The sequence below is a fragment of the Pararge aegeria genome, chromosome 7 (assembly GCF_905163445.1).
Source record: "Pararge aegeria chromosome 7, ilParAegt1.1, whole genome shotgun sequence".
In the NCBI taxonomy this organism is placed as follows: Eukaryota; Metazoa; Arthropoda; class Insecta; order Lepidoptera; family Nymphalidae; genus Pararge; species Pararge aegeria.
In genome coordinates, this window is record NC_053186.1 from 13,314,243 (window position 1) to 13,339,460 (window position 25,218).

General features: G+C 36.4%; 3 protein-coding genes across 4 annotated transcripts; 1 reads left to right on the plus strand and 2 right to left on the minus strand.

Annotated features, from left to right (window-relative positions):
- Positions 1–264: 264 nt before the first annotated feature.
- On the minus strand, positions 265–5,760 carry LOC120625262. Its single transcript, XM_039892274.1, has 5 exons — positions 5,401–5,760; positions 4,909–5,077; positions 4,459–4,552; positions 2,684–2,885; positions 265–472 (listed from the first exon to the last, which is right to left on the minus strand). Exons 1-5 carry the CDS (start codon positions 5,463–5,465, stop codon positions 337–339), a joined length of 666 nt encoding a protein of 221 aa, XP_039748208.1. The 5' UTR covers positions 5,466–5,760; the 3' UTR covers positions 265–336.
- Positions 5,761–6,651: 891 nt separating this feature from the next.
- LOC120624903 (WD repeat domain phosphoinositide-interacting protein 4-like) lies at positions 6,652–23,241 on the plus strand. 2 transcript variants are annotated; one of them, XM_039891688.1, is made up of 8 exons: positions 6,652–6,846; positions 8,957–9,031; positions 9,242–9,419; positions 12,149–12,323; positions 13,077–13,288; positions 14,189–14,349; positions 15,269–15,354; positions 23,060–23,241. In XM_039891688.1, exons 1-8 carry the CDS (start codon positions 6,792–6,794, stop codon positions 23,087–23,089), a joined length of 972 nt encoding a protein of 323 aa, XP_039747622.1. In that variant the 5' UTR covers positions 6,652–6,791; the 3' UTR covers positions 23,090–23,241. The 2 variants fall into 2 exon arrangements, with proteins under 2 accessions (XP_039747622.1, XP_039747621.1); XM_039891687.1 differs by lacking the exon at positions 23,060–23,241 and adding an exon at positions 15,793–17,527.
- Positions 23,242–23,310: 69 nt separating this feature from the next.
- On the minus strand, positions 23,311–25,181 carry LOC120624904 (small integral membrane protein 20). The gene is made up of 3 exons (XM_039891689.1): positions 24,923–25,181; positions 23,994–24,050; positions 23,311–23,475 (listed from the first exon to the last, which is right to left on the minus strand). The coding sequence occupies exons 1-3, from the start codon at positions 25,035–25,037 to the stop codon at positions 23,423–23,425; spliced, it is 225 nt and encodes a 74-aa protein (XP_039747623.1). The 5' UTR covers positions 25,038–25,181; the 3' UTR covers positions 23,311–23,422.
- Positions 25,182–25,218: the final 37 nt, after the last annotated feature.

Consider the following 25,218-nt stretch of genomic DNA (forward strand, 5'->3'; position numbering starts at 1 on the left):
TTGCATTTAATGTTTTGAGGATTACGGAGGACTCCACCTTTTTTCTGTGACCTTGGGTTGTAAGCTTCAGTGGGTTACCCATATAGGATACACTAGCAGGTAAACTAAGCTCAGTTGCATTCAGAAAAATAAGACGGATTACTGACGTTGAAACAGCTAGACTTGTTTACTTTGCGTCCTGGGATTGAGTATATACTTTTATAAAATTATTCCTTCTAGCACTGATATACCTAAGAATAAAACACAATCATTTATCTTCCCTTATGTATTGAAAATTTATGACCAATATAAACCAAGAGTATAAGACAGAATATTCTCCTCTTTTTCCCCTCTGGATTAGACGCAATTATCATCTGCTCTCCGCCTGGTAGAAGGCATCGGTTCCTTGAACCTCTGCATCGATCTCCAGCAAGCTTTAGCTGAGGCGCTATAGGTATCCATGTATTCAGTTCTTCCAGGGAAGTCCGTGAACCTGGGGCAGGAAATATAGAACAATATTACCAAACGTCGATGTAGCCCATAATTATTAATTTTAAAGTGATTTTTTTTTTATTTATGACTTGCTGACCCGTTAATTACCACTATACAAAAAATATGTACGAGTACATTCCTTGCTCGGTGACAAACAAAAACCAATCAACCGTACCTATATCTTGTCGCGATAATAGCCTGGTCTGGCTCAATAGACATGATGACAGTAACACAGAATTACCGAATGATATATGATTAATGTATTTTAATAAAAGTATTTTTATTTATATTCCAAATTTAGGTATTTATTTGCAAATAATAAAATTGCAAAATCTCGCGATCCGCCATGACAACGCCGGATTCAAAATTATGACGGCACTCCTATATAAATATAATTTTGTGCCGCTTGAAAATCTCTGCGTAGGTATATCAAGATTTTGGGATTTCAAACTATCAGTTGCTAATTTTTTTGTTAAATATCAATACAAAAATCAATTGTATTTAACTGGGGAACATGGACTTACTAAAGCTCTAATTTTCCTGTGACTTAACGAGAAGGTAGAGCCATGACACCCGGCGAGCGTTTTTTTTTAATACTTATAATTGACAGACCAAACGGATGGTCCACCTGATGGTAAGTGAAAAACTATCACCAATAAACAGTGCAACACTTCACAGGGCATGTCAGGAACACGTCCTGCAACATGCTGCCACGTGTCCATCGATTTGACGCCAAGGTGTCAAGCCTCATGTATAAGTAGCGGCACGAAAGTCTAGCGGTAACCGTTATTGCGCAGAAGTCGAAAATAAGGCATCATGGGGGAGTAAGAGGGTCGTGCGGAGGGTGTGCGTATTGTTCGCACGCGCTTATTGTCTCTCCAGTCGTACCGATACGACACCCCACGCACTTCCAGTGTACAGTCGCGTTCTGAATTGTATTGTTATGACTGTTAATTTTTGTTGTTTTTTTCATTAATGTTTTTATTTTTCTATTCCTTGTTAAAAATTATAGCCCAGATAACAAGAAATCTTTGGAACTATAATTATTACAAACACGTATACTCACACTCAAAGATGCATTTACACTACACACAAGGACACACATTACAATTAAATAATATCATTTTCCTTGGATAATAATCATCACTTTATTAATTAATGGCTAAATACTATTTATTAACTAAAGTAATGATTGTATTGCCTGCGCGACAGTACCCATGCGCAGCTATCCCCCCACGTTTCGTTCAGCGCTAGACTTACTTGCCGTGACTTGTACCTGTAATTACACTGGCAACCACGCCTTTCAGACATAGAACAAAGCATCACAACAAAGCATGCTGCTAAGCGTCAGAAATAAGCATAACGATTGCACTTACCCGGATGATCTTTGTCACTCTACCGCCATTCATATTTCTGCCACAAAGCATCATTCATGCAATATTGTGTTCCGGTCCGAAGGGCATGGTTTCCACATGAGACTTAACACCTATGCCTTACGTAAAAGGAGCGTTTCTATAGGCCTTGATTTTCCACTTATCATCAGGATAGCAAAACATAGTTTTGTTTGAAGTAGGTAATAAAATGTACCAGTTAGTTAATTTTATTAATTATTATACTCGTATATATTATTCGAGTCGAGTTAATGTAGTAGTCTTACTACAAGATCTGCTCGCTCGCAATTGAGGAGTCGTTTTCGAGTGCAAACTTCGTATCGTCAAAGTAATATGGACTTAATGTCACTCGTTTTAGAGTCAAAAATTCTGTATTTATTATATTTTTTTACGAACATTCTGTCAAAAGACAGATTTAAACAATAGTAGCAGTGATAGCCCAGTGGGTAGGACTTCGACTTCACTTTCGTGGGGCCGAGTAAGAAGTATTCTTACTCGGCACGCACCTATAACTTTTCAAAGTTATGTGCGTTTTAAGCAATTAAAATATTGTGAGGAAACCTCCATGCCTGAGAGTTTTCCATATTGTTCTCAAAGGTGTGTGGAGTCCACTAATCCGCACATGGCCAGCGTGGTGGACTACGGCCCTAACCACTCCTCATGGTTGGAGGAGACCCGTGCCGTGTAGTGGGCCGGTAATGGATTGATATGATGAAACAATTGTAGGAAAATTTGTGCTTTAACAGTTTTTCGAAAGCGACTCCTCAATAATTGCGAGCGAGCAAATTTTGTAGTAAGGCCAATTTTTAACTGCAACTAACCAAGTTTGTATGGCCTTAGGAGCGACACCAGTATGTACAGTCCCAGGGGGGTTGATGGTGGGTCGGACTGTGGGCGGTTTTTCCGTGAAGTGAGTTGGGTCTTTGTAACACCGTAACATCCCTAACCGATGGCTCTCCATAGGTATAGGAGCTGTTGACTGAGACGCCGCTATTATTGCACGGTAGTCCGATGTCGGAAACGCTATAAATAAAAAATAGGTAGGAAATATTAAATTGGCCTTGGCCGTTTGGCTAGTTACCAAAGACGTGCCGCTAAGCAATTTAGTGTTCCGGTACGATGACGTGTAGGAACAGATTAGGGGTATAACTATCAGATTCCCTAACCATTTTAGACTGCATCATCACTTAGAACCAGTCAAGGGCTAACTTGTGATGCAATAAAAACAAAAAATACGTTAAAACATAAGTAGCAGCAGTTTGCCTGACTGGTTTCGGGCACGGTTGTCTACCTTCAGAGAGATAGTCCATCTTCAGATATAACTACGTGGGTAATTATAGTGCACAAGTGTATGGGCACCCACAGCTGGTCTCTTTACACTTCTCATTCTCATAGTCCGATGGAACGGCTGACCCGTGGAGCGACAGCTAAACGTTCTCTTGTCTTGTCGTGCTCGTGGGCTGAATCACCGTCATTTTCTAACTCCGGGCTGTTACCAAGAATCTTTTGATACAAAACCCAAAAGTATTTATAGGTCCGAACCGAGGATCGACCCCAGTACCTAGTGATCTGCAGTCGAATATGATTACTTCTAGAGACCAACGAGGCAGTCATAAATAAGAAAGTACGTATTCAATCGCACTCACGATTTCACAACCTCCCTAAACCTGATCATTGCTTTCTAGCAGGCATAAAAGACGCCAAGCGTCACGCCTACAGCTATAATTAATTTTTTTTATTGCACACACCAAATCAAAATACGGAAAGAAACAATAGATTTTTAACAATTTAAAAGAACTAGTTCAGGTGTGGAAAGGCGGTCGTATCGCTAAAGCGTTTTTTCCTAGAACACATTTGGTAAGTAATTCTAATAAGGAACAGATTCTTTACACAATGTTCTAAACCATTCCACTTCCGTTACAGGTGAAGAAGTAGAGTCATTACTATAGTTTAGGGTTCAGACGTTTGACAAGACGTTTCAGAAAGGTTTCTTCGCCATAATTCGCCAAGGTGTTTTTGATACTACGTACATAATGCAAAATTTGACAGTGTCAACGGAGCACCTAGTGTTCCTAGGGTGAAAGTTAACTACGATATTACAATACAGTGCAACTGTGTTGGTACTAGATGGCGATTGAATCAGCAGACCACCTGAAGGGCGTCATCTACCTCGGAAGTTTCTGCAATCACCTTCACCAAAGCGACAAACCGCAGGAGCGGTTGGAGACGATGAGGAGGACGACGATGCAAGCATAACCGAAATCGATAATAGCCCCCAGTCACACGATGGCGAACCTTTCACCCTCAGCGCGAGGGTGTCAGATTTTATTGATTACCTTGCCAAGATGGCAGGCCCTAGCCAAGATTAGATAGGATTAAAGAACAATATCGCGGAAGTGTTCTTACCCTATCTAATCACCCGGGAAAGGAGAATCAGCCTCGAGCCTCGTACCTCGACCGCCATGAAGACCATCTGGAGATGACCGCAACAAAACACGGAGCTTGATTCCATACAAATCGTCGTTAACTTTCACGCAATCGACTAGATAAATGTAGGTAGAAAATCGTGACTCTGATCTTATAACAATTCACTTACATCGTTTTTTATAAGTAGCTTGGTACATTGTTACCATTTTGGTGTCAAGGTCATTGCAGGGATGGTCCAGAATGTCATTCGTAACATCAACCATCTATAAATTTAAATACAAGTCGGTAAGTAAACTATTCCAGACAGAAAAACTCGTAGCATTTGTATTGTATATAGTATAATATGAAATATATATTATAGTTTGAAATAAAAATAATAATCGGTAAGTAAACTTTTGTAGGTGCTTAACTTCGTAGAGAGGTTGAGCTATGCATTGATCACTAGTAAACAAACACCAAGTTTTTGCATTTATTGCAATTAAGTGCTGTGTGGTAACGGTAGTTCAGTATACAATTGTCCCCACTGCTCATCTCCCTATTTTAGAGCAATGCAAAGCCTTAAGTGTGTGGAAAGCCAGGCTCTAAAAACCAGCCATAGAAAAATATAAGATTTTTTCACCTGTCTTCTTAGTTGATCATAATCCTGACATAATTTCTGTTCCTTGTCGAGTAATTGCTTGTACTGTTCTATACGAGGGGCATAGGAGTGTGCGTCACAGTGGCAGTACGGTGCCACTGGTGCTGGGCGAACCGTTGGCGCTGCATCCGGACTTGGCGGTTCGCATGGTCTAAACAAAATATCAAAAGCATCAACATTACGGGTGCTTTGGCCTCGTCATCCTCATCATCTCAACCAATGGACGTCCACTGCTGGACAGAGATCTTTTGTAGGGAGTTCTAAATACCACGATACTCACGAAATATCACGATGTAGTTATCATCGAAAGCAAGTTGCAGGTTATACATGTGTGCAGTACCTATTCCTATATAACATGAGTTACCTATGTCAACTGCAACCCAATTGCTTTTGGCAGTTCAAATACAGTCTGTGGGGTATACGACACTAAATAGTACCTAATTAGTTGTAGTCGAATCTAAATCTATAACTTACTTCCCGACAACGGGCTTTTGAAATGGCCACTGGTATTCAACATTCGTAGTAGTGTTAAAATCCATTTTCTATTCTGTTATCCGTACAACAATATTGTATTTTGAAGCAATTTTAATACCAATAATAGTGAGTACTAATGGAAAGCAGTATGTCCGTCAGTATGCTCGATCAACAACATAGGTGCCTATGCTTCTTTTTTGCACCAAGCTCAGTTTATAACGTTAATGTTTCTTAAATTTACAAGTATCACGTTTGCTAACTGACACCCTATATAATTTAAAACAGCTTTTGAAACCAAAAATTTGATTTGCGTTACAATTTCCTCGATGAGGGAAGATAAAAACATTTTGATGTTTTAAAATTTTTTTTCTACAAAAAAGAAACATTAAAAATCCAGACAGCTGCAGTCAAATTTGCTGCAGGTTTTTTTTAACCCGTCATTTGTGACGTTTTGGTCTGTGAGACCGGGTGTCCCGAAAAATCGGATAACTTTTTTATCCACCATCGAATTGTTAAGTGTTTTCTTTGTCGTCGTTGTCGTTTGTTGTTTAAACTTTTGAATATGTATAGATTTATGTTTTATATTTTAATATTATATGTACCTATTAATATAATGCAGTCAGTAAACTTTTTACATAGGTAATTTTATCAATATTTCAGTAATTACTTCGATTGGTGAGAAAAAGCATACGAATATTTAGAGGATTCGTTAGGTACCTGGCATAACCAGTCCTTCTACAAATGACCGGGTTTATTAATGTGGATGGTAGAAAATAACATGATTTTTTCAACAATCTAGTGTGTATTTAGAAAAAGTTTTATGCATTGAGCTTAGTCTTGGTTAGTATAGTATACTTCAATAGTTTATTTCATTAGGATTCATGGTTCCCAATAATATATATAGATATATATATATATGAGTACTGAGTACGGTGAGTGTAGTAGACAACAAGAGTAGGTTAACAACCCTACGTTATTGTGTAATAGTTCACTGCGCTGATTGATTGCGAGTTGCCCTACTTGCTTATATTATTTATTTTAGTGATTTGATATGTTACTATCGATTTAATTGTCAAATTAGAAAATTCGGGTTTAGCGCAAAGAGTATGCAAACACTGCGGTAAGGTGCTTTAAAAAGAGCTTATTTCCATCTATTCTACTATTTTAATACTGGTAACTTTGTCATTCATTATTTCAAGTGGCAGTACAAATGTTATTCTGTCATCAGTCAGAGACATCAAATGTCATCAAATCAGCTGTGTATCACACACTGGGAACATGTAACGTAAATAACAAATGTGCGTATTTAAATTTACAGTGTGAAAATGTCCACTGAGACAATTGATAAAAAGACTGCTCAATGTTTATGATAAATTTATTGGTGAAAGAACATGGCGCGCCGCAGAAGCAGCGGGATCACGAACCTGGGCTTTAACCAGGATCAAGGTACTTCCTTTTCCGAGCAATACGAGTTCTTTGTTCTCTCTGCTTGGTTATTCATGATGTTGGTGATATAAACGTGCTTGAAGCATGATGTATGGTGTGTTAAACTTAGGGTCGTTTTAATCGTGCTACGCGGCTAGTGACTATTGCGTTTCCATTCCTATCAACACTGAATAGGCACGATCAACGTTAGAACTCCACGTGTTGTTTATATTTATAGTAAGGCGCCCACGCAGTTAATATTTTGTGTGTACTCTATTGTTTGGCTTTAACTCTAACCACAGACCGAATCTGCAAAAAGCTACATTAGTTCCTATTACAACAAAGAACTGTGGACTACTAAGATATAATATTATTGGAAATGCGTTTTTCGTTTTCATTTTGTCTTGGAATTAGCAATGTGACTAGTAGTGAGTCATCGTAGCAAGCTCTAAGATACTTACATTTATTCACACTTGAACTTTACAATTTGAACCGAGAAATGTAACTTACAATGTCATTTTTATTCTTATTGTGATATAAATGGTTATAATAACAAAAAAAAAATTATTGTAACCATTTATATACCAATATTGTAATGCAAAATTATTTACTTTACTGTATTACTCTTATAACTTTTTGGGTCTATGTTAATTAAAATATTTACCTCTTATTGCACACTAAAATAAATTCCATCATACATAGCCTATTAGTGTGCCACTGCTGGGTATAGTCCAGGAGTGTGGAAATAACTGATAAGGCCAACCACCATGCTCTGTGTGACTGGGCATCCTATGTACTATTGTAAATTTAAATTATTCAAAAAAATTCAAAAAATTCAAAAATTCAAAATTCATTTATTGAAATAAATGAATTTTAGTAGGCCTAATACAAACACTTTTGAAATGTCAAGTCTGTCTGTGTGTAATGACTCTACCACCGGTTGGAGAGGCAGATTCTACCGAGAAGAAGCCGGCAAGAAACTTTGCAATTGCTCTTTTCCAATATCAACAATTTACATTTTACATTTTAAAATTCATTTTTCTATCTTGTGAGAGATTAAAGCGGAGCCATATGCTTCAAACATCAACAATATAATAACAATTCTGTAAGCGATGTTGGCCTCATGATTGCAAAATTAATACCACTAGACTAACATTAAATGTTAATATTAAAGAAATATTCGTACATTAAGGAATTCTGAATTAATGTATTAATTAAGTCAGAATTATGAAGGCTGATTGGTGCAGCAGGCAGTTACCATGCTTTCGGAGTCCATGGCTGTAGGTTTGATTCCCAACTGGAAAAATGTTTGTGTGATGAACATGAATGGTTTTTTAGGGTCTGGGTTTTTATCTCCATATTATAAGTATATTATTCATGAAAATATACTTCAGTCATCTTAGTACCTATAATACAAGCTACTAGCTACAAGCTTTGGGACTGGATGGCAGTGTGAACTGTCGTAGTATATCTATTTATTATATGAATTTAATGTTAATTTGCTTGACCAAGAATACTGGCAGGTTTTCAGTGAGAGATGATGAAAAATCCTTACAAAAAATATCTAGCCCCACAGCACTAAGGATATATAGGTCCTTATCAACATTATCTTTGTTTTTATGTTTAATCTACTAAGCATTTTGTACTTAATTTATTATTTTTTCTTAACTTTGTTCTTATTACAGTTACACAGACATGCATCTCAATCTGAAATTTACACCCCCATAGAAAGAAATTCCCTCTTAAATTTGAATGTCCATGACATTTGAAAAACATGAGACTTTCATAGTTACTCCCTATGTAATCCCCTGGCTACATGAGAAAGTTGTATCAAAATAGCTCCAGCCGTTTCAGAAATAAGCTAAAGCAAAGATACAATGTGACGAAGAATAGTATTCTTTTGCAACCACCATATAATATACTTTCATAAGCATTTAGTGAAAACCTGTCATTTTGAAAATACAAACACATTTCAATTTTGATGAAATTTTTGTATGTGTTTTCACAATTGAAAGCCTGCAATCGGATTTTAATTATTTATTTGTTTAAATTTAGAACTTAGGGAATGTAAAAGTTTAATGAAGGCCATTTTTATATAGCTGTATTCACCAATTGATTTTGTTGTTTCCAGGCTGCTTCACATGCTGTTTAACATCGGGCCTGCGGGTCTACAATGTCGACCCGCTGGTTGAGAAGGCGCATTACAGTAAGTTTCACCTATGAAATATGCAAAATACAACCTAGTATAGTATAGGGCTTCAGGGAGACCAAATCTGATACCCGGCACGCACTTAAACTTCATGGTGTTGTGCTTTAAACAAACAATTAAATACTTTATTTAAGATTAAAATAAATGTTAAAATTCGGTCTAACTTAACGGAGCGGAGTATAGTTAGATATAAAAGTTTTCACGTAGGCAAAGAGGAGTTGGGCGAAGTGACACTATGTGAAATGGTGTTTCGTTCCAACTGGCTGCTGGTGGTGCGAGCGCGGCGGCCCTCCAGCCTTATGCTGTTGGACGACCAGCACCGGGCCTTCCGAGCCGAGGTGATGTTCAAGTCGCCCATACGAGCTCTGCGGGCAAGAAAAGACAAGTAAGGCTGATTTTTTTATTTTATTCTAGTAAAAGTTGAATGCAATCACACCTGGTGGTAAGTGATTTTGCAGTCTTATTTCTAATTAATTGCTCTTACCTTATAGCTCAATATTATTTTTTACTATGAGATTTTTTTTTAAATTCTTTATTTATTGGGGACTTTTCTTAACAATAACAATGTCAGCCCCATCGTTCCCTTTACAAAAATTGATACTTCCTTTCTCTTATCTTAACTTAACATCTAATAGCATTCTGGCTACCTCTGAATAAGGTGCCGCCAGGATACTTTGCCAAATCCCCACATCATGAAGATTACTATGAGATGGTGATAACAAAAAAAAACCGGCTAAGTTTGTTGTGGGCTCCTCTTGGACCGGAGAGCGTTTGGAACCCTCCTAACGATAGTTTTAAGTTAATGAATTTTGTAATCACCATCTACTGACAGTAATGGTAACATATATCTATGAACTATTTTTATTTTTATATATCTATGAACGCTTCATACTTATGGAACATGAATAAGACATATTTTGTATCTGAATTCTTAGATGGCACTTAGCGGGGTAACCTGTTAGGGGTATATCTAGAGTACACCCTAGAGACAATTTTCAACGATATTTCAGATATCGGTACTCTTCATCAGACTTAAATGTATAATTTTTATCGTTAATTTAAGTTTAAGGGTTAAAAATCATTGTTTCATTGTAAAATGTTGGTATACAGCTATTGCTGAGTTTCTTCTAGATAGAATCGGCTCTCCGTACCGATGGTAGAGTAAATACAAACAGACAGATTTGACATAAAAGTGCTTATAACAGGGCTTCCCAACCCGGCCGAGGCGGCACCCTAGTGCGCCTTAAAAAAAACCATTAATAATAATTCAATGCTTTGAAAAATTGTGTGGCGACCACCAAGTTCAACCATCACATCATAACATCATATTAATGTTAAGTCAGTTAAGGCGTGGGCGCTGTGATAAAGTATTTAAGTTGTTAGTGTGCCGCGGGCTTAAAAAGGTTGGGTACCCCTGGCTTATAATGTAGCTACTACTTGAAAGTACTAGTTGAACTTGAAATGAATAAAAATTACAACATAATTTATGTGGTAATTTTTTATGTATTTTCAATTTCCTAATATTTGCCAAAAGAATATTGTCACAGGTGATTTTAATATTATACAGCGAGTGACTCCATGAATGTATTGAAATGTTAATAGATTCCGTGTACAGAGGCTTAAAGAATAATCAGTATGTGTAAGAATTTATTCTTGGCATGCGTTGGCTATAAATCCAATATTGCGTGCCATTATTTTACTTCCTACATGATTTTAAGTATTGTGTGATACGGAAAAATAAATTAAATGAAACCTACTGGGTTAGTAGGTTAAGGTTGACTTTATCTTATCAAGTTGAAGAGCAGCGTGAATTGATGTGTTGATTAAGCGAATAAGGGGTCTTCTAGCGTATTTTAAGTTGTTAAATACTTACATACGTTGTAATAAACACGCACATTTCTGTATTGTTCTGCACAATTTCTTCTATTTGTTATTAAACAGGAAATTTCAATAAATATAATATGATCATTTATGTTTTTTGGTACATTAAAAACACCCTATAGAAAGTGCAGTGCAGTGTCGGTGTCAATCTGTTACATTAGAAAACTAAATAAAATTATTGATTTGAGATTAACATAGAAGCAATACTTATATTCTATAGAATACTCTTTTTGATCGGTTAAAATAAAGAGTTTCTTATCAGTTCATGATCGGTATTAGAAAAAGTTAAAGCGTTACAAAACGGGATAAATTTGTTTATCCAATTTTATAACGCTTTATACACACTTTTGATTGATTACCAAAAATTCATGTTTATTACATAATAGTAGGTATATATGTTTAACCGCAAACCAAGATATTATTTTGTACCATTTATAAACATTATCTCATATACACACAAAGAACCCTCATTCCGCCAGTATTGTGTCCAAAAACTGTGTCTTACTTCACATCCGCGGACAGTTGCTAGCGAATTAGTCGTGTAAAAGGATTCTGTATGTTCTTAACTCTGTGCATTTATATATATGCTGTTTCTTTTAATTTTACTGCAGCGCTACACCTGGTGCCCTTAAATCGTGAACAAGTCTAAGGACCTTCTCAGTTGGCTGTTGAATATTAGGTGCCAAATGTGTTTGCGGACTTATTATTACCTCTTATTTAATTCTAGTCGTTGCCCGCGTTCTTCGTCAGAGTTTATTACGGTGACAAATTCCGTAAAAACAGTATACACTGTTCTTTCAACTAACTCTTTCAATTAAATCTTATGGATGTATTTATGTAAATGTAGAAAAAAAAAATTGAGTTTATCAATGCTTTCAATTGAATTTAATTCAAAAGGTTTTTAGGTTTCTATTTTTATAAATCTCACTAGATTTAATTTAAGTGTATGGTTCTCACTCCAGAGATGGGCGATAATAACTGCGACTCAGTCTTGCACTATAGCAGTATTATCGAATTTGGGTTTCATGATACACATTACCTTATGTTTGCCTTATTTTGTACTATTTTTAATTTACTGTGTAACTGTTAATTGAAATAAACTTATTATTATTATTATTAACTCTTTGCCTTAAATCAAGTTTATTACTAAGTAAAGGCGTGAAGTAGGGACGAACAAACAAACACTTTGTGAAAAATCGTCTGCTTCTATTTAATACCTGCTTTCTGTACCAGGGTAGCAGTAGTGTTAGCGTCGTCAATACAAGTGCTGTCACTGCCATCGTTGGCGCGTGTAGCCTTGCTGCGCACGCCGGCTTCCGCGCGGCCTCTGTGCGCGATCGCGACCGACCCTAATGCCTTGCAGCTGTTAGCTGCGCCTGCGCATCGGAAAGGCTCCTTGCAGCTGCTGGTGAGTGTTCTTTAGACTGTTCTTTATATATTTGTTGTCCTTTATTACAACCTGTTTGATGTATTAAGATCGTGAAATTTATTTTGATTCATTAACCTGTACCTAAGAAATATTAAGAAGCGGTAATGGCAGAGTGGGTTGAACTTCATCTTCAGTTTTGGGGGGCCTTGTTCGAATGTTCGTCCCAGCACGCACCTCTTACTTTTCAAAGTTATGTGCTTTTGAAGCTAATAAATCATCACTTGCTTCAACAGTGAAGTACAAACTTGTGAGGAAACCTGCGAGCCTGGGAGTTCTCCATAACGTTCTCAAAGGTGTGTGGAGTCCACCAATCTGCGGGCGTACGTCTACGGCCTTAACTCCTTCTCATTGTGGGTTTTGCACTTTATTTGGCCGGTAATGGGTTGATATGACGATAGGAGGACTTTAATATAATTTATATACTAAGACAACGCACACATCGCCATCGAGCCCCAAAGTAAGCGTAGCTTGTGTTATGGGTACTGAGATGACTGATGAATATTTTTATGAATAATATGCATAAATACTTATTATCTACGAATAAACAGCCAGACACTGAAAAACATTCATGCACATCACCCAAACATTTTCCAGTTGTGGGAATCGAACCCACGACCTTGGACTCAGAATGCGGGGTCGCTGCAAACTGCGCCAATCGGCCGTCAAAAATATGATAACAGCTTTCTGCTTTATGCCTGCCCTGATGATTTTGTTACGATATGTTTCTCCTAGGACGTCTCCCGGGCAGTAAAAGGCGCAGCGTCCAGTTCCCCAGCGGTAGTGGGCTGCCACCAAACAGACCTTGTTTGTATAAGCCTCTCCGCAAACGGTGCTAAACTAGCCACTGCCTCGGAGCGAGGCACAATCATACGCTTGTGGGACACTACCACCAAACACATGCTGCATGAACTCAGGCGTGGATCCGACTATGCGGATGTTTATTGGTAAGATTTAACCTCTCATAAACTCTATACATATAAACTTCGTATTTATAGTGATACCCTATATAATTGGTACTGTGTATTTTCGTTATTTTTTCTTTTACCACCTTTTTTATTCCACTACAAGTTAGCCCTTGACTGCAAGGTCATCTGGTGGTAAGTGATGATGCAGTCTAAGATGGCTGTTAGGGAGTATGGTAGTAATACCCCTAATCGGTTTCTTAGCAGCACGTCTTTGTCGGTAAGGCTGTAACTAGCCACGGCCAAGGCCTCCCACCAAACTACACTAGGTAAAATTAAGATATTATAAATACCTAAATTGCCCTTGCTGAGAATCGAACCCTGGCTCTCCTACCTTAATCACAGGGCTCACCACCGATGCGCCACGGAGGTTGTCAAAACCTACTAAACCTAATAATAATTTATATTGATACTAGCGACCCGCAGGTCGCTAGTATCAATATAAATTACGGCTTCGCACGGGTACAATGTAGATGTAATAGGGGGAAGTTTAGAGTTATTAATAAAATTATGATCATGGTAAGTCTATAATATAAAAGAATAGAATAGAATAGAAAAACTTTATTGCAACACAATAGAAAAAACACTTTAGTTAGTGCTAGGGTGCAAAGGCGGCCTTATCACTAAAACTGATCTTTTAAAGGCACCCTGAGCGTGCGAAGTCGATAAAAAGGTGGAAAGTGGATTGTGCATAAAGTAGTAGTATTCAAAGAGGTCTACAGGATCTCTTTAAATACTATTTTTATATAATGCATTGAAGCAGCGTGGTGGGTCTATGCTCTAAAACCGTTTCTAGCATGAGAAAGGAGGCCTGTGCAGTGGGTGTGACGTTAATAAACTGCGGATGATGTTCATTTTAGACAGTTGTGTACCGTATTCCAGTATAAACTTCAACTGGTCAGGCTCGCTTGTGTGCTGCGTGTCGGACAAGGGGACCCTGCACGTTTGGCTCGCGCGAGGCAACTACGCGCACGTGTGCGCCGCGCCCGCCGCGCCGCCTCTGCGAGCGCTGTGTGCGTTCAGCGACGAGGCCAGCGCTGTCGGTGAGTTTGACATATAATAGTGCTACAAAGAACCTTAACACTAGCAACGTAGAGCCCAAAATCGCGCGTGCACTTAACGCGTAGGTACTTATCGTAATTGCGAGAATAGGCATTATTCGAAACTGTTCATTTTTTTTTCTTTTTCTCATTGGTCAACTTACAACTAAAACAATAAACGATAACTAGGTAACTCACCTCATCTCAAACAACACAGAGTTTATGTGACAAAGTATAGACTAGATGTTTACTTCTGTGTACATTTTCCGAGTAAAAATGTTTCTAGGCATCCCAAGTGCGAAGTGGTATAATAATTGCGAGAATAGGCATTATTTGACACGTATGTAGATGGTTACTTCTGTGTACATTTTCTGAGTAGAACGGGTTCTAGGCCTCTGAAGTTCAAATGGTATAAGACCGGCAGGGTGATTACGTATCTCGCGACAGCAATGCGACAGGCGTAAATCTTGCAATCACTGCTGTCAAACGTCACGTTTGTTTATTTATTGTATGGAAAAGTGACGTCTGACAGCAGTGATTGTAAGATATACGCCTGTCGCATTGCTGTCGCGAGATACGTAATCACCCTGCGGGTGCCCGAAGCGACCAGTCAGTCCGCACCGAGGTCGAAGTGTAATAATAACTAGGTGATACTTCAGTAAAACAAATGATGAATGCGAATCTTAGTGAGCTAGGCTACCATTCGGGGCTACGATTGACCTGCGATCGGAAGTGTGTACCCGAACTTTGTATTCGACACAATACAAAGTTGCCAGATGGGTATGGGATACAAACAAAGACTTACGCTGTATTTAGCAATAGCAAATTAGTAATAACGCCTAGTAATATGTTAAACATGATGCCCTTTAACCACGAAACCGATCTATCTACGCGCTCTCAATGTATCTAATCTTTTTTGCAGTTATATGTGAAGATGGGACTTTTCACAAATTCACGTTTTCTGCCGAGGGGAACTGCCATCGTAGTGATTTTGAATACTTCTTACAGGTTTGTTGAAACTATATCTTATTTCGGTCGCTTGTGCTACTATACTTATCGACCGTTAAAGCTAAGTTTTCGACGACCCAGGCGCAGCTGCGAGCACTGTTTTAAGGGCTATAGAAGTTCAATCCCCAGCCGGGACCATTTGGGAATATATAATTTCTAAATTCCCCTGGTCAGGTCTGGTGGGACGCTTCGGCCGTGGCTAGTTACCACGACACCGACAAAGACGTGCCGCGTAACGAATAAGCGTCCGATGTCGCGTAGAAACTGATTTGGGGTATACGTTAAACCGGATAAAAAAACGAAAACGATATTTTAACCGAAATGATTCAAATACCGGGGTTAATGACCGAAACAGGTTGGAAATTTCTTCCGGTTTACGAGCCCTGTGTAAAGCAGTGTAGTATGTGAAACGCTTACATATTTTTATTTCTTTTACAGGTAGGCGACGATGACGAATTTTTGCATTAACTGTTATAAATTTAAATAGGAATCGAGAGCTATCTCTCGAATAATATTAACTAGTTAAGAACTGAATTCAAAAGTGATAATACGCTGTAATTTAAATTTTAAGGGCATCCAAGAGTGGTGTATTTTTGCTATCTTATTCGGTGAGAATGTTGTTATTCGAATGTATTTTTTAAGGATAATATAAGTATTGAATGCGATTTGTGATAACCTATTTACTTGTATTAAAAAAAGTTCAACGTTTGAATGTAATTTTTGAAAAGATACCTCCGTATTCGCGATAATTACTGTGATGTCTCACAGCGCATCCCCACAGCAGAGTCGGGCCAGAGTTATGTAGCTAGCAAGGGGTTTTTGCCGATAAGGCCGCCAATGGTACAACTTAAAAATCAAAGCGTCATTTCTAAGGTTCCGTACCCAAAGGGTACACCGGTACCCTATTACTAAGACTGCGCTATCAGTCTGTCTGTATGTCCGTCCGTCCGGCTGTATCTCATGAACCGTTTTATTTAAACAGTTGAAATTTTCACAGATGATGTTATTAATACTAAAAAAACAGCTTAAAATAAATACTTAAGGGGGCGCCCATGTTTTTTTACCGTCTTTATAGATAATGCTAGAGCAACTGCCTTCCTTGCCGGCTTCTTCCCGGTACAATCTGCCTTCCAAACCGTTGATAGAGTCACTACAAACGGACAGAGTTTCAAAAGTGCTTATATTAGGCCTACTTCAAATAAATGAATTTTGAATTGTACAAAACCCTTCGTGCACGAGTCATACTCGTACTTGGCCGGCTTTTATGTTCTTGTCATATTTTTTTCAAGTATATTTTCTTTCTAACACTGCGTTTATTAGCATATTTTGAGTTTATTAGCATAGAAACGCAGCATATTTTGTGCGTTCGGATGATCTGTGAGACTTAACAGTAATATTTGCGTATACATGTAGTAAAAGACACGTGCATTATAATAAATCGGAAGAAGGCTTTTAATAGCGGCATATAACTGTGAAATATATCTACTTCAAAAGACTGCAACGTTAAATAAAAATTAATCTATATTAAAAATCAATGTTGTAAATAGAGTACTTATATTACCCTTAAAAATTAAAAATTAAAAGTAAAATTTAAATTTTGGTACTATTAAATTAAGGTGTGGTACTTTTTCACCGATTCTTATAAAAAAAAAAAAAACTATTACAATCGATTTTATTTTATTTTACAAAAATATTTAAACTGATCGCAATTATTGATAGCGGTACAAATAGTGCTATTCTTGTCTACTGAGAGCATTGTGAAAAGGATAGCACTACTGTCCGACCTATTAATTTTAGCTATTATGTATAGCCGAAAATAGCATCAAAGGAAGATGGGTGATTTCGGCGTAGATGCAAGGTATTTTTTAAAGTGATGATCGCAGGGAAAATTGTGCTAACTCTTCTACTTCTGGGCTAGAGGCCTCTCCCAACGGGATGGTTTGCCATCACCACACTGCTACAACAATGGTAGTAGTAGCACAGAGGACGTTACGGACGGATCTTCTTCGTTATATTCTCCTAGTCGCCTCGTAGAACACCCGCGGGTAGAGGAAGGGTGGTGATAACTATTGTATTCTGATCTGCCGTCACTGTTATACTTACTGGCAGTGGCGTGCATAGAGGGTAAGCAGATAATATAAAATGAAGAAAAATCCAGTACGAGCTATAAAAAGGAAAGACATTGTAAGAGTTATAAAAAGCCTACTCTCAAGTATTTAGAACTCTTACTGGATATTTTCTCCATTTTATATCATCCGCATACCCTGTGTACCTATACCATTTATGCACGCCATTGCTCACTGGCAGGTATGAGAACTACTATAGTCGGAAAAATGTAATAGGCCCGTTTTGACATTTGTGCAAGACCATAGAATGTAACTTGGAACAAAAATGAAAGAAACAAAAAAATAAAAATCAATTACATACAGTGTTTTAAAAAATACGTAAATTTTTTTGGGACGTTAAATAATATGAAAGAATATATCGCGAGTATTCTTTTTGCGCTTACTTCATAGTATCATGCAATTTATAATTGTTGCGAAACGTTCCAAAAACAGTTACGTTCTCAGTCTTTTTTTTTTTTTTATAATAGAGTTGTAACCATTTTTTTACTGAATATCGAAATTAAATATTGTGTAGTTATCTTTACTGCAAAGAATGAGCTTGGTTCTCAAAATGGGTTCTAAATAATGAGTCTGAGATGATGTATCTGACCAAGCGGCACATGACTGAAGCGTCCACGCGCGCACTGCGCAGTTTTTCGTTCCCCATCTTGTAAAGTTGACTGTGCGCTCGTTTAAGTTTGATATATATTGTTTACTATTACGTTAACTATGGCTCTTCTATTTTGGACATTAATTTAAACATAGTGATTTGACTCGATTTTTGTGTTTGTTGTTATATAGTACTAACTCTGTTTCAACATGTTGAAAAGTGGACGTATAATCACAGCAGCCAGTCACGCGTATTGGTTGTGAAGTTAAAGGAATACTTTGAACGAACGAACACTTTACAATACATAATAATATCAATCAAGTACTGATACAAATTTGAATTGATTTATCGTGAGTATCGAGTACAGAGTCTTATGGTTCCATAACTAGTTACGTCGCGATGACAAGTGTCAAAACGGGCCTATTACATTTTTAGGACTATACTAGTTCCTACATTGTTATAATAAATAATACCTAAAGATTTTTTTTACGAGGCATTCAATTTAGATTGGGCCAAAACTTCATTACCCAATCCTTCTTGAGATAAATTAAAAAAAAAAACATAAATTAATCTATGGATCAATTTTTTTTTCTATTGTGCCCAATTGAGTGGTATACAAACATAATTTGGGTACTTTATCGGTCGCTTTGTTGATATTGACTTAATTAATATTATTTAACACCTCTTTTTCGGGAAAATCGTCAAGTGAGGTAAGGTCGTGTTAATGTGGTGTGGCCTTAGATTTTTTGTATAATCACCTATATTAAACGAGCAACGAATATGCATTCTTAAGAAATATTTTATGTTATATTACTGAATATCCATACTTCATAAGTGCGAAAGCGGTTCTGTTTCGTTGTATATTTGGTTTTAGGGTCAACCAATGCACTGGTTCTTACAAAACTTAGCACAGATTTAGGAGGCTTGATCCTGGAGGCAGGAAAAGGCTCCTTTTTACTACGGGGACGGGGATTTAAAAATAATAATCTAGTAACCTATTTACGAAATATCAGTTAAACTTATCTCGGCCAAGTTTTGCATACAGATCTAGGAGCATTAGGTTCTAAGCATGTTTGCTCTTAAAAGGCTAAATTGAATTTAAACTGTTTTTGAAATTAACAATGATAAAAGACACAATGGGCACTAAACTGCATTTTTTATATAATATGTTAAACATGTAGCTTTTTATATGTAAAAGAATGAGGTTTGTTTTAATGTATGACAGGATCGAATGAACGATTACAAAATTAAAAGTTTTCATACTATTTTCACATTCTATGAAATGTACCGAGCCGCTTAAAAAGACGCCTGGCAGATGTGAAACATTTATTGCACGTTATTTTCAACTTTTTGTTTAAAAAACGTGCATAAAATGATAGTTTATTAAAGAAAAGAAGTAGGTACGCCATAATCAATCAAAATATTCAGTTTTGTTTCTAAAAAAGTGTTTTCTTTTTTTAAATTGGTATAAAATGGGCTTGCTACGCCAACAGACCGGCTGTTTCTCGTATTAGATTTTACGCATTTGAAACAAAATTATAGCCCTGACAATCGATGGATCTCTACTACTAGAAATAGATATCTTGAAGGGATTTCTACAAAATTTTGTACTGCTTGTTCAGAATGGCATCCGCACCTAGAGAAAATCATGCCTAGCCATTATCTCTATTTTTATAGAGAAAATACGAGTAACGGGTAGAGATAATAAACGGCAAGTAGAGATTCCATTTATTAGAGATGATAGATCGAGGTATAAGTGCCCTATCCATTAAAACTATAAATAGCTGCGACATTCGTTGACCTACGTCGTTTTGCTCAGATTTTTCTACAGATCTTTTCATGTCTGTCTCTCATTTAATCACGTAGAGAAACTCTACTAGCTGTCTCCATCGCCGGCCGAGTGACTCTTGCGATATTCTTTACGACGCTCAGCCTTATATTGAGTCTTAAAACCTGACATGGTGTCTTCAAAATATGGGAGTAATTTAACTGCGATCCGTGTGCTGATTTGTTACGTTTTCGCTTTCTTAGGGAACACTTCTAATTAAAATAAGAAAAAACAATCACATAGTTAAAATGTTATGTTTATTTTACCTAAATTATAGTTTCTAACGCGCAATGTATCTAAACAATAATTATATTATAATGATAAATATTATATTTTGTGTTGTCTTGTGTTAGCAATAAAAGTTTTATATGAATAAATTAATATAATATGAATATTATTCAATAATTATTTGAAGGTGGATAACTTTGCTTTTTAATTTAAATATCTGCTAACAAAAGGTAAAAATACCTAACATTCATAGAAAGAGTAAGAGAAAAAAAAACTATTTCCCGTTGTCTTCTATCATAACTTAGGTATTTTGAAAAACAAAGTTGTCCTTGTCACGGTATGCATTTTTTTTTTTTTAAGAAACTGATATGAGTTATAAATGATGTTATATAAAAAATCATTTTGTACCTAGTCTTATTTTTATTCAAGGTGCGAAACTTTTTTCTTAAGCTTGTCTGTATGTACCTTTTTGCATTTGCTTAGTTTACGTGGTATATTAATTGTTGCACATAGATCTCAAACTATTCAAACAGATCTAACATGCCATTTCTTTCCAAATGTTCCCTGGTGAAAGGGATGGCAATACATTTGAAACTGTCATATTTGGTTTACTTTCGAATTTTTGTACAACAGAGTACAATTACCATACCTTTGTAATAAAAATATGAATTACCTATAAGTGGAAATAACGACGGGCGTATGCTGTAAAATTGTTTGTCATGAAAGCTCTTCGCATAACCTCACTACCAAACACAACAGTTGTGACCTGTCCTGTTCGAATTGTCTTTTAATATGACAGTTAATTATGCGAAGATATCCTTGATTTCTAAAGACTGTGACGATCATTCTGGATTTTTCGAGGGTAGGCTTAGCCTATGGCATAGAGGGTGATGCTGTGCAACCGATCCGGTCAGAATTTATACACAATGCAAAAAAATAAGGAAATAAGCTAAGATTGCAGCAGTTGCTAAATTCCATTAAGTTACAGCATAATCCCGCTGTTATTAGCGCATAGATTAAAGGAAATTTAAACACCGCACCTCCGTTAAAAATCTCGCGCTCGACAGTTTAAAGTAGTCCCTTCTTGGGAGTATACGTATCATTCCATAGTTTGACGTTAATAGCAACTGCGATAGAGTAACGTACGTCTTTTCCTTTCGTTATTTTTTTGTCTGGTAGGAGGTTTTGGCCGAAGCGATTAAGCGTTCCGGTACGATGTCGCGTAAAAACTTATTAGGGGTATTGGCTTAATAACTGTCATACTCCCTAACGGGTTAGCCCGCTACCATCTTATACTGCATCATCACTCATCTCCAGCACGGCTAGCATGAAGCATGGACAGAAGACAATTATCTCCCTGGGGAAAGGATAAAATTTAACTTCCCCCACAGCTTTATCAACTCCCAGAGCACATATCCAAATAATATATGTGTAATAATAAACGGGGTAAAGTTCTCATATTCCATGCACCCGTGCTTTAGCAGATGCACACGTTAACTAAATCCCGTCAAGGGATATAATTTTTGTCTCCTGCCGTGTTAGGTGTTGCAGTCAAGGACTACTTAAGAGTAACTAGTAGTGCGATAAAAAAAATAAAAATAAAAAGTCTCTTTTAATCTATGGCCAAGAATGTGAGATGTTATTACGCTTGAAGGAAAGCAATAACAATTATCAATGAGAGAAATCGGAAGGGTCACAACGCCGCGCCAAACTGCGTCTGCGGCGTTAAAGTTTGCGTCCTGCGAGCCGCCAATCACAACACTCGTACTCAAACGCATGCTGGACGCAAACTTGTCCTAAACGCCCTTAGCTTAGCAATTATCATTTATACTGCGCATAGTCATGTCAATTTTTTTTGCGGGACTCTTGAAATAATAACTTCTCACTGGGCAAACAGCTAGATATATCTCCCCTGGCCTTAAAAAATATCGAGGTATATAACTTAATATAGTGTAAGTATTTTTAATTAAAAGTATCTAAGTACCTATTCATTGTTAATTACGATTATATAAATTGAAATGTATGTTTTATTTTATTTTGTTAGTTAAATTGTGGAACTGAAAGAATATAGAGAGCGTACGTTATGTATATCTCTAGTTTAATTAATATATTAACCCCATATAAGCAATTTTTAATAGTCTATAACAGTGTAAATATGTATTAGTGACATAGTTTTTATACGTTGAATGCTAGAAAGTTAGAGATAAATCAATGTGTCAGCTTTTTCAATTATGAGAATGCTACCAACACTATTTGTATGGATAAAGGAAGACTGTATAGAACTTGGTACTTATTATTTTATATAGGTACTTTTATATAAATATGGAAATATGTACAATGAAAGGTATTTTTTTTATACGCTGTACTCTGTCACTCGCCTCTCTGAAATTAAAGTAATTTGGGTTTTTAAAATTAATTAGATTGCAATATTTTTTTCTTATTACCTGGAATTAGAACTTTGGGTTTAAGCAAGAGAGCAAGTAACTCTTTAGAAGCTTTCCATTAATATATCTTATAAATTTTTTTATCTATGCAATTAGTGTAAGTAGGATTCCAATTAGAGTCGTAAGGTTTAGGAAGTTTGGCTACAAAGCACATTCTGTAAATATGAAATTTAAGTTTATTTTTTTAAAATGGAAATTGTGGCAGTGACCGATGCTCTAATGAATTCGTTAAAGCGTTAGTTATTGAGGTGTACCTACCCATTTAAGATTTGCAATTTTACAATAAAAAATATTTTGAAATCTACCTATTCGTTTTAATATTTTTTTTACCATATTACTATGTTTTTCAATTAGTTGGCCAATCATAATCATTGTCTCATCAACTGATTGACGTCCACTGCTAGATATAGGTATTTTGTAGTGAGTTCCAAAATACACAGTCCTGGGCCACTTTTTCCCCCTTTGTTATAATTCCTTTGTTGCCTTGTAGGTACTACAACCACTGGAAGAGGAGTGGTAGTAATAAATGTATTGATCTGTTGTCACCACACAACATTAACATCACCAAAAAAAAATAGTAATTGTAAGTATTTAATTTGATAAATATAATTTGTTACACAAAAAATCTTAGAAATATTTCAATGTAAGTATTTAAAAAAGTAGATTTGGCAGTGTGCTGTAGGATCAGGTTTTTAACTTTCTCGCACTCATAAATATTTTCTACATAATGAAAAACTTGAATTCTGAATAAAAACTATTTAATTAATCTCTCATTAAAATATTTATATTTACATAAATAATTCCTAGTCTATTCTATCTTGTCTAACAACATTATAGTAAAAATCTATTTTGTTTATTCTCCTTCTGGTTTTTTACGGTCAAAAGGATCTGACCAAACTTTCATATCTGTAAAACAAGAAAGGCTATTATAATTTTGTTAAATCACATGAACTATTCATGCACTACATAATTTAGTGCACATAACAATAAACATTTTACATATTCATTATATTATATTCATTAGATGGCCTTGTCCCAAATATATAATATATCCTCACTAAACATAGTGTTTGCTTTTGTATTTCGGGTACATAATGAGGCAGGGGAATCATAGCCTGAAAAAATATTATAGTTACGGGCAACGCCATCGGTAAAAGACCTAGAGGCTGGTCTCCAACAAGATGAGCAGACCAGCTGAAAAAATCAAAGTTGTGCAAATTCTATCAAATCGCCAAAATGGCCTCCAACAGAAGGTGATGGAGACAGCTTACCAGCACGAAGTTAAGATCTCAGCAGGACCACAATCTTAAGTGATGAAAGAATGACCAGAGGGAGAGAAAATAGTGTTATTCATGGCAAAAATGGTTTTGGCAACCAAGATAATAGTGACACAAAGTATTGTAGAATCTACTTGGTTTACTTACTTCCTGGTTGAATATCCTCTTGCCTAATATTTCTTCGGTTGATTTTTTGCAATTTCTCTGTGAAAAAAGTATTTTACATTTTAATTCATAACCAAAGTAAATAAGTGGTGCTTCTAATAGACCATACATTATTTTTGGAGTCATTAGTGATAATTGGTAAGGCGATACTGGAATAGGTCTTTGGAATGTTTACATTTCAACATTCAATAAGTGGGTGATTGAAGCTCCAAGAGCAACCATAATAACCATAATATTGTTCAAGCACATGCAAGTTGCTTGCTGGAATATGCTGAAATAAAATGAAATAAGTATAAAAATATCTTCTCTTATAAAAGAAAGCTGTGTTAGTTACACCATTTATAACTCAAGAAAGGCTGGACCAATTTTTATGATATTTGATTTTTTTGGATTCCTCTTAGACCGGAATAGGATAATAAGTATTAAAATATAACATTCAAAGAAAAAAATGATCTGCGGTACGAAGTTCGCCGGGACAGCTAGTAATATATAAATATATGCTGAAGTTCATCATAAAGCTGTAATTATAGAAACTTTGCTAGTTTGATTGAAAAAACTGTAACTGATTTATGTAGGCAGTGCTACATCCGGTTTATGTGCGGAAAAGTATACAGCTTATATATTATTATAATAATAAACCTGTTGTGGAATAATATATTTGTCTGTTTAACTGAATATTTTTGTTAGTTTTCCATCCTTACAGGTATTAGCCTATAACAGTCCACACTACTGAACTACAAGTTACAAGCCTCTCCCAGTGAAGGGTTTGCCCATTATCACCACGCTGGATAGGCGGGTAGGTGATCGCAGTAGATGGTAGAAGTAGCACAAACGATCCTGCTGCCCGTACTCCTTTATGTTCCCTTAGTCACCTCGTGATAAACCCGCGGGAAGAGTTAATAATATCTTACTGTATTCTGAGGAATCCATCATAGGACTTATAGCGACGGGATATAAAGTCAGTCCCATTAATCCAAAAAGACCGCCTAGGAGTACTGCGTAGCGTGCATTCTTGGATAGTGCCATAATACTTTGCAGCAGCGGCCAGTAACTTGTGCCTTCAATAAAATAGCAGTTTAATGGAAATTTTAAGGGTACATTAAAACAAATAGAAGGAATTTATTAATTTAGGAACAATAATATTGAAATGCCAATGTCACATTTGTGACAAGTGACAACCAACGGCTGACAGAAAATAAGGGCGACA

What these genes read in the sequence shown, in the direction of transcription:
- LOC120625262 (XM_039892274.1), bottom strand. Translation starts at nt 5,465, where the DNA reads ATGGATTTTAACACTACTACGAATGTTGAATACCAGTGGCCATTTCAA. An exon ending in CAAAAGCCCGTTGTCGGGAA is followed by an intron (nt 5,078 to 5,400) that starts GTAAGTTATAGA and finishes TATTTTGTTTAG; the next exon opens with ACCATGCGAACCGCCAAGTC. An exon ending in ATGATCAACTAAGAAGACAG is followed by an intron (nt 4,553 to 4,908) that starts GTGAAAAAATCT and finishes TTAAATTTATAG; the next exon opens with ATGGTTGATGTTACGAATGA.
- LOC120624903 (XM_039891688.1), top strand. Translation starts at nt 6,792, where the DNA reads ATGGCGCGCCGCAGAAGCAGCGGGATCACGAACCTGGGCTTTAACCAG. An exon ending in GGTTGAGAAGGCGCATTACA is followed by an intron (nt 9,032 to 9,241) that starts GTAAGTTTCACC and finishes GTTTTCACGTAG; the next exon opens with GCAAAGAGGAGTTGGGCGAA. An exon ending in CGACGAGGCCAGCGCTGTCG is followed by an intron (nt 14,350 to 15,268) that starts GTGAGTTTGACA and finishes TCTTTTTTGCAG; the next exon opens with TTATATGTGAAGATGGGACT.
- LOC120624904 (XM_039891689.1), bottom strand. Translation starts at nt 25,037, where the DNA reads ATGGCACTATCCAAGAATGCACGCTACGCAGTACTCCTAGGCGGTCTT. An exon ending in GATGGATTCCTCAGAATACA is followed by an intron (nt 24,051 to 24,922) that starts GTAAGATATTAT and finishes CTTTTTTCACAG; the next exon opens with AGAAATTGCAAAAAATCAAC. An exon ending in AGAGGATATTCAACCAGGAA is followed by an intron (nt 23,476 to 23,993) that starts GTAAGTAAACCA and finishes CTTGTTTTACAG; the next exon opens with ATATGAAAGTTTGGTCAGAT.